Here is a 10,000-nt window from a genome sequence, read left to right as displayed (position 1 = left end):
ACTGTAAACTGGAGATACTGGGGTGAGATTATAACAAACACACACACACACACACACACAAACACACTGTAAACTGGAGATACTGAGGTGAAATTATAACACACACACACACACACACTGTAAACTGGAGATACTGGGGTGAGATTATAACACACACACACACACACACAAACACACACACAAACACACACACTGTAAACTGGAGATACTGGGGTGAGATTATAACACACACACACACACACACACTGTACACTGGAGATACTGAGGTGAGATTATAACACACACACACACACACACACACACACACACTGTAAACTGGAGATACTGGGGTAAAATTATAACACACACACACACACACACACACTGTAAACTGGAGATACTGAGGTGAGATTATAACACACACACACACACACACACTGTAAACTGGAGATACTGGGGTAAAATTATAACACACACACACACACACACACACACACACACACACACTGTAAACTGGAGATACTGAGGTGAGATTATAACACACACACACACACACACACACACACACACTGTAAACTGGAGATACTGAGGTGAGATTATAACACACACACACACACACACACACACTGTAAACTGGAGATACTGAGGTGAGATTATAACACACACAAACACACACACACACTGTAAACTGGAGATACTGGATTGAGATTATAACACACACACACACACACACACACACACTGTAAACTGGAGATACTGGGGTGAGATTATAACACACACACACACACACACTGTAAACTAGAGATACTGGGGTGAGATTATAACACACACACACACACACACAAAACACACACACACACACACACACTGTACACTGGAGATACTGAGGTGAAATTATAACACACACAGACACACACACTATAAACTGGAGATACTGAGGTGAAATTATAACACACACACACAAACACACACACACAAACACACACTGTAAACTGGAGATACTGGAGTGAGATTATAACACACACACACACACACACACACACACACTCTAAACTGGAGATACTGAGGTGAGATTATAACATACACACACACACACACACACACACTGTAAACTGGAGATACTGAGGAGAGATTATAACACACACACACACACACACACTGTAAACTGGAGATACTGAGGAGAGATTATAACACACACACACACACACTGTAAACTGGAGATACTGAGGAGAGATTATAACACACACACACACTGTAAACTGGAGATACTGAGGAGAGATTATAACACACACACACACACACACACACACTGTAAACTGGAGATACTGAGAAGAGATTATAACACACACACACACACACTGTAAACTGGAGATACTGAGGAGAGATTATAACACACACACATACACACTGTAAACTGGAGATACTGAGGAGAGATTATAACACACACACACACACACTGTAAACTGGAGATACTGAGGAGAGATTATAACACACACACACACACACACACACACACACTGTAAACTGGAGATACTGAGGAGAGATTATAACACACACACACACACACACTGTACACTGGAGATACTGAGGTGAGATTATAACACACACACACACTGTAAACTGGAGATACTGGGGTGAGATTATAACACACACACACACACACACACTGTAAACTGGAGATACTGAGGTGAGGTTATAACACACACACACACACACACACACACACACTGTAAACTGGAGATACTGAGGTGAGATTATAACAAACACACACACACACACACACACACACACACTGTAAACTGGAGATACTGAGGTGAAATTATAACACACACACACACACACACACTGTAAACTGGAGATACTGGGGTGAGATTATAACACACACACACACACACACACACACACACACACACACACACACACACACTGTAAACTGGAGATACTGGGGTGAGATTATAACAAACACACACACACACACACACACACACACACTGTAAACTGGAGATACTGAGGTGAAATTATAACACACACACACACACACACTGTAAACTGGAGATACTGGGGTGAGATTATAACACACACACACACAAACACACACACAAACACACACACTGTAAACTGGAGATACTGGATTGAGATTATAACACACACACACACACACACACACACACACACTGTAAACTGGAGATACTGGGGTGAGATTATAACACACACACACACACACACTGTACACTGGAGATACTGAGGTGAGATTATAACACACACACACACACACACACACACACACTGTAAACTGGAGATACTGAGGTGAGATTATAACACACACACACACACACACACTGTAAACTGGAGATACTGGGGTGAGATTATAACACACACACACACACACACACACACACACACACACACACTGTAAACTGGAGATACTGAGGTGAGATTATAACACACACACACACACACACACACACACTGTAAACTGGAGATACTGAGGTGAGATTATAACACACACACACACACACACACACTGTAAACTGGAGATACTGAGGTGAGATTATAACACACACAAACACACACACACTGTAAACTGGAGATACTGGATTGAGATTATAACACACACACACACACACACACACACACTGTAAACTGGAGATACTGGGGTGAGATTATAACACACACACACACACACACTGTAAACTAGAGATACTGGGGTGAGATTATAACACACACACACACACACACAAAACACACACACACACACACACACACACACTGTACACTGGAGATACTGAGGTGAAATTATAACACACACAGACACACACACTATAAACTGGAGATACTGAGGTGAAATTATAACACACACACACAAACACACACACACAAACACACACTGTAAACTGGAGATACTGGAGTGAGATTATAACACACACACACACACACACACACACTCTAAACTGGAGATACTGAAGTGAGATTATAACATACACACACACACACACACACACACTGTAAACTGGAGATACTGAGGAGAGATTATAACACACACACACACACACACTGTAAACTGGAGATACTGAGGAGAGATTATAACACACTCACACACACACTGTAAACTGGAGATACTGAGGAGAGATTATAACACACACACACACACTGTAAACTGGAGATACTGAGGAGAGATTATAACACACACACACACACACACACACACACACTGTAAACTGGAGATACTGAGGAGAGATTATAACACACACACACACACACACTGTAAACTGGAGATACTGAGGAGAGATTATAACACACACACACACACACTGTAAACTGGAGATACTGAGGAGAGATTATAACACACACACACACACACTGTAAACTGGAGATACTGAGGTGAGATTATAACACACACACACACACACACACACACACACACACTGTAAACTGGAGATACTGAGGAGAGATTATAACACACACACACTGTAAACTGGAGATACTGAGGAGAGATTATAACACACACACACACACACTGTAAACTGGAGATACTGAGGTGAGATTATAACACACACACACACACACACACACACACACACACACACTGTAAACTGGAGATACTGAGGAGAGATTATAACACACACACACACACACTGTAAACTGGAGATACTGAGGAGAGATTATAACACACACACACTGATTCCAATAATATGATGTTTCATCTTTTCTCTCTCAGGTTGGATGATTGTTCTCTAACAGATGAAAGTTGTGCAGCTCTGTCCTCAGTTCTCAGTTCAAACTCCAACAATCTGAGAGATCTGAACCTGAGTTACAATAAGCTGCAGGATTCAGGAGTGAAGCTGCTCTCTGCTGCACTGAAGAATCCACACTGTATACTGGAGATACTGGGGTGAGATTATAACACACACACACACACACACACACACACACTGTACACTGGAGATACTGGGGTGAGATTATAACACACACACACACACACACACACACACACACACTGTACACTGGAGATACTGAGGTGAGATTATAACACACACACACACACACACACACACACACACACACACTGTAAACTGGAGATACTGAGGTGAGATTATAACACACACACACACACACACACACACTGTACACTGGAGATACTGTGGTGAGATTATAACACACACACAAACACACTGTACACTGGAGATACTGAGGTGAGATTATAACACACACACACACACACACACACACACACACTGTACACTGGAGATACTGTGGTGAGATTATAACACACACACACACACACACACACTGTACACTGGAGATACTGAGGTGAGATTATAACACACACACACACACACACTGTACACTGGAGATACTGAGGTGAGATTATAACACACACACACACACACACACACACTGTAAACTGGAGATACTGAGGTGAGATTATAACACACACACACACACACTGTACACTGGAGATACTGAGGTGAGATTATAACACACACACACACACACACACACTGTAAACTGGAGATACTGGGGTGAGATTATAACAAACACACACACACACACACACAACACTGTACACTGGAGATACTGAGGTGAGATTATAACACACACACACACACACACACACTGTAAACTGGAGATACTGAGGTGAGATTATAACACACACACACACACACACACACTGTACACTGGAGATACTGAGGTGAGATTATAACACACACACACACACACACACACTACACTGGAGATACTGAGGTGAGATAACACACACACACACACACACACACACACACACTGTACACTGGAGATACTGAGGTGAGATTATAACACACACACACACACTGTACACTGGAGATACTGAGGTGAGATTATAACACACACACACACACTGTAAACTGGAGATACTGGGGTGAGATTATAACACACACACACACACACACACACACACAGTAAACTGGAGATACTGAGGTGAGATTATAACACACACACACACACACACACAGTAAACTGGAGATACTGGGGTGAGATTATAACACACACACAGTAAACTGGAGATACTGGGGTGAGATTATAACACACACACACACACACACACACACACACACACACACAGTAAACTGGAGATACTGGGGTGAGATTATAACACACACACACACACACAGTAAACTGGAGATACTGAGGTGAGATTATAACACACACACACACACACACACACACTGTAAACTGGAGATACTGGGGTGACATTATAACACACACACACACACACTGTAAACTGGAGATACTGAGGTGAGATTATAACACACACACACACACACACTGTAAACTGGAGATACTGGGGTGAGATTATAACACACACACACACACACACACTGTAAACTGGAGATACTGAGGTGAGATTATAACACACACACACACACACACACACACACTGTAAACTGGAGATACTGGGGTGACATTATAACACACACACACACACACTGTAAACTGGAGATACTGAGGTGAGATTATAACACACACACACACACACACTGTAAACTGGAGAAACTGGGGTGAGATTATAACACACACACACACACACACACACTAAACTGGAGATACTGAGGTGAGATTGTAACACACACACACACACACACACACACACACACAAACTGTAAACTGGAGATACTGGAGTGAGATTATAACATAACACACGCACACACACACACACTCACACACACTGTAATCTGGACATACTGAGGTGAGATTATAACACACACACACACACACACACACACAAACTGTAAACTGGAGATACTGAGGTGAGATTATAACACACACACACACACACACACACACACTGTAAACTGGAGATACTGGGGTGACATTATAACACACACACACACACACTGTAAACTGGAGATACTGAGGTGAGATTATAACACACACACACACACACACACACACACTGTAAACTGGAGATACTGGGGTGAGATTATAACACACACACACACACACACACACACACTGTAAACTGGAGATACTGGGGTGACATTATAACACACACACACACACACTGTAAACTGGAGATACTGAGGTGAGATTATAACACACACACACACACACACACACACACACTGTAAACTGGAGATACTGAGGTGAGATTATAACACACACACACACACACACACACACACTGTAAACTGGAGATACTGGGGTGACATTATAACACACACACACACACACTGTAAACTGGAGATACTGAGGTGAGATTATAACACACACACACACACACACTGTAAACTGGAGAAACTGGGGTGAGATTATAACACACACACACACACACACACACTAAACTGGAGATACTGAGGTGAGATTGTAACACACACACACACACACACACACACACACACAAACTGTAAACTGGAGATACTGGAGTGAGATTATAACATAACACACACACACACACACACACACTAAACTGGAGAAACTGGGGTGAGATTATAACACACACACACACACACACACACTAAACTGGAGATACTGAGGTGAGATTGTAACACACACACACACACACACACACACACACACACACTGTACACTGGAGATACTGAGGTGAGATTATAACACACACACACACACACACACACACACACACACTGTACACTGGAGATACTGGGGTGAGATTATAACACACACACACACACACACACACACACACACACACACACTGTACACTGGAGATACTGAGGTGAGATTATAACACACACACACACACACACTGTAAACTGGAGATACTGGGGTGAGATTATAATACACACACTGTACATTGTACACTGGAAATACTGAGGTGAGATTATAACACACACACACACACACACTGTAAACTGGAGATACTGGGGTGACATTATAACACACACACACACACTGTACACTGAAGATACTGAGGTGAGATTATAACACACACACACACACACTGTACACTGTACACTGGAAATACTGAGGTGAGATTATAACACACACACACACACTGTACACTGAAGATACTGAGGTGAGATTATAACACACACACACACACACTGTACACTGTACACTGGAAATACTGAGGTGAGATTATAACACACACACAAAGGTGTGTGTGAGATGTAATTGTGATGAGTTCTTGTGTGTGTGTGTGTGATGTAATTGTGATGAGTTCTTGTGTGTGTGTGTGTGTGTGAGATGTAATAGTGATGAGTTCTTGTGTGTGTGTGTGTGTGTGTGTGTGTGTGAGATGTAATAGTGATGAGTTCTTGTGTGTGTGTGTGTGTGTGTGTGTGTGTGTGTGAGTGTGTGTGTGTGAGATGTAATAGTGATGAGTTATTGTGTGTGTGTGTGTGTGAGAGATGTAATAGTGATGAGTTCTTGTGTGTGTGTGTGTGTGAGATGTAATTGTGATGAGTTCTTGTGTGTGTGTGTGTGTGTGTGTGAGATGTAATAGTGATGAGTTCTTGTGTGTGTGTGTGTGTGTGCTCTATATGGCAGTGAAGTTTGGGGTTCGCTTACACACCATCAATTCCATAATTGGGACAAACATCCATTAGAGACCCTGCACACAGAGTTCTGTAAAAGCATCCTAAAGGTGCACAGACACACCACGAACAATGCGTGCAGGGCAGAATTAGGCCGATTTCCACTAATTATAAACATACAGAGAAGAGCATCAACTTCTGGAAACATCTAAATGAGAGCGACCCCCAAACTTATCATTATAAAGCCCTGAAACACCAAGAGCTGAGCAAACATACCAGTCCCCTCATCCAACTGGTCCTGAGTCACTGCACCCATACACCACTAACACACACAGACACCCTAATAACACACACAAACACATTACTAACACACGCCGCCACACCACTAACACACACTAACACAATAAAGACTCAGGAACAGAAGAAATCTGCAAACCCAATTAAAATAAACCAAATTACACAAAAACTCAGAACTAAATATCTGAATTATTGGGAAACTGAAACTAAAACTCAAAGTAAAATGCAGTGCTATTTGACCCTAAACAGACACTACAGTGCAGCAGATTATCTGAGCACAGTATCCGACCCTAAATTAAGAAACACCCTGACGAGGTACAGACTGAGCGCACACGACCTGGCCGTGGAGACGGGGCGACACACCCGGTCCTGGCTGCCCCGGGAGGAGAGGTTGTGTCAGCACTGCACTCTCAGTACAGTAGAGACGGAGCTGCACTTCCTCACCCGGTGTACCAAGTACCACCACGTCCGCTCCCAATTCTTCCCTAAACTTAATAACATCATCCCCAACTTCACCTCCCTCCCAGACCCCGACAAACTGCCCCACCTACTGGGGGAGCACAGAGAGAGCTGCACACTAGCAGCACTCTATACTTACACCTGCCACCAGGTGAGGGACAGTGGGTGACCATGTCTCATACACACATACACACACACACACACACACACACACACACACACACACGCACACACAAGCACACACACACACACACGCACAAACTGATTGTTTTACTACCTCATTATTGTAAATATTATACTTTTTATTGTTATTATTTTGCACTGTTTTTATTAATATTTTATTCTATTCTATATTTTTTGCACATGTAACTGTTCTGTATATTTTTGTTCTTTCTTATTTTTATTGTTTATATTTCCCTGTAACTTGCTTTGGCAATACGAATGTCCTTATTTGTCATGCCAATAAAGCTTCTTTTGAGTTTGAGTTGAGTGATGAGTTCTTGTGTGTGTGTGTGTGTGTGTGTGTGTGTGTGAGATGTAATTGTGATGAGTTGTGTGTGTGTGTGTGTGTGTGTGAGATGTAATTGTGATGAGTGTTTGTGTGTGTGAGATGTAATTGTGATGAGTGTGTGTGTGTGAGAGAGAGATGTAATTGTGATGAGTTCTTGTGTGTGTGTGTGTGTGTGAGATGTAATTGTGATGAGTGTGTGTGTGTGTGTGTGTGTGTGAGATGTAATTGTGATGAGTGTGTGTGTGTGTGTGTGTGTGTGTGAGATGTAATTGTGATGAGTGTGTGTGTGTGTGTGTATGTGTGAGATGTAATTGTGATGAGTTCTTGTGTGTGTGTGTGTAATTGTGATGAGTTATTGTGTGTGTGTGTGTGTGTGAGTGTGTGTGTATGATGTAATAGTGATGAGTTGTGTGTGTCTGTGTGAGATGTAATTGTGATGAGTTCTTGTGTGTGTGTGTGTGAGATGTAATTGTGATGAGTGTGTGTGTGTGTGTGAGATGTAATTGTGATGAGTGTGTGTGTGTGTGTGTGTGTGTATGTGTGAGATGTAATTGTGATGAGTTCTTGTGTGTGTGTGTGTAATTGTGATGAGTTCTTGTGTGTGTGTGTGTGTGTGAGTGTGTGTGTGTGAGATGTAATGGTGATGAGTTCTTGTGTGTGTGTGTGTGTGTGTGTGTGTGTGTGTGGTGAGATGTAATTGTGATGAGTGTGTGTTTGTGTGTGTGTGATGTAATGGTGATGAGTTCTTGTGTGTGTGTGTGTGTGTGTGTAAATGTGATGAGTTCTTGTGTGTGTGTGTGTGTAATTGTGATGAGTTCTTGTGTGTGTGTGTGTGTGAGTGTGTGTGTGTGTGTGAGATTTAATGGTGATGAGTTCTTGTGTGTGTGTGTGTGTGTGTGTGTTTGTGGTGAGATGTAATTGTGATGAGTGTGTGTGTGTGTGTGAGATGTAATTGTGATGAGTGTGTGTTTGTGTGTGTGTGATGTAATGGTGATGAGTTCTTGTGTGTGTGTGTGTGTGTGTGTAATTGTGATGAGTTCTTGTGTGTGTGTGTGTGTGTGTGTGAGTGTGTGTGTGTGTGTGTGAGATGTAATGGTGATGAGTTCTTGTGTGTGTGTGTGTGTGTAATTGTGATGAGTTCTTGTGTGTGTGTGTGTGTGTGTGAGTGTGTGTGTATGATGTAATAGTGATGAGTTGTGTGTGTCTGTGTGAGATGTAATTGTGATGAGTTCTTGTGTGTGTGTGTGTGAGATGTAATTGTGATGAGTGTGTGTGT

At 42.2% G+C, this 10,000-nt stretch overlaps 1 protein-coding gene across 2 annotated transcripts in view; it reads left to right on the top strand.

Annotated features, from left to right (window-relative positions):
• Nucleotides 1-10,000, top strand: part of LOC134310009 (NACHT, LRR and PYD domains-containing protein 3-like) — a 46,595-nt gene that overhangs the window by 25,717 nt on the left and 10,878 nt on the right. For both annotated transcript variants that reach the window (XM_062991516.1, XM_062991515.1), the window contains one exon: nt 3,698-3,871. In XM_062991516.1, the coding sequence (XP_062847586.1) occupies nt 3,698-3,871 (174 nt within the window). The remainder of the gene's footprint in view (nt 1-3,697; nt 3,872-10,000) is intronic.

This window comes from Trichomycterus rosablanca, chromosome 3, assembly GCF_030014385.1.
Source record: "Trichomycterus rosablanca isolate fTriRos1 chromosome 3, fTriRos1.hap1, whole genome shotgun sequence".
Classification (NCBI taxonomy): Eukaryota; Metazoa; Chordata; class Actinopteri; order Siluriformes; family Trichomycteridae; genus Trichomycterus; species Trichomycterus rosablanca.
Note: the sequence above shows the minus strand (reverse complement) of the source record. Positions and strands in the feature narration are given on the sequence as shown.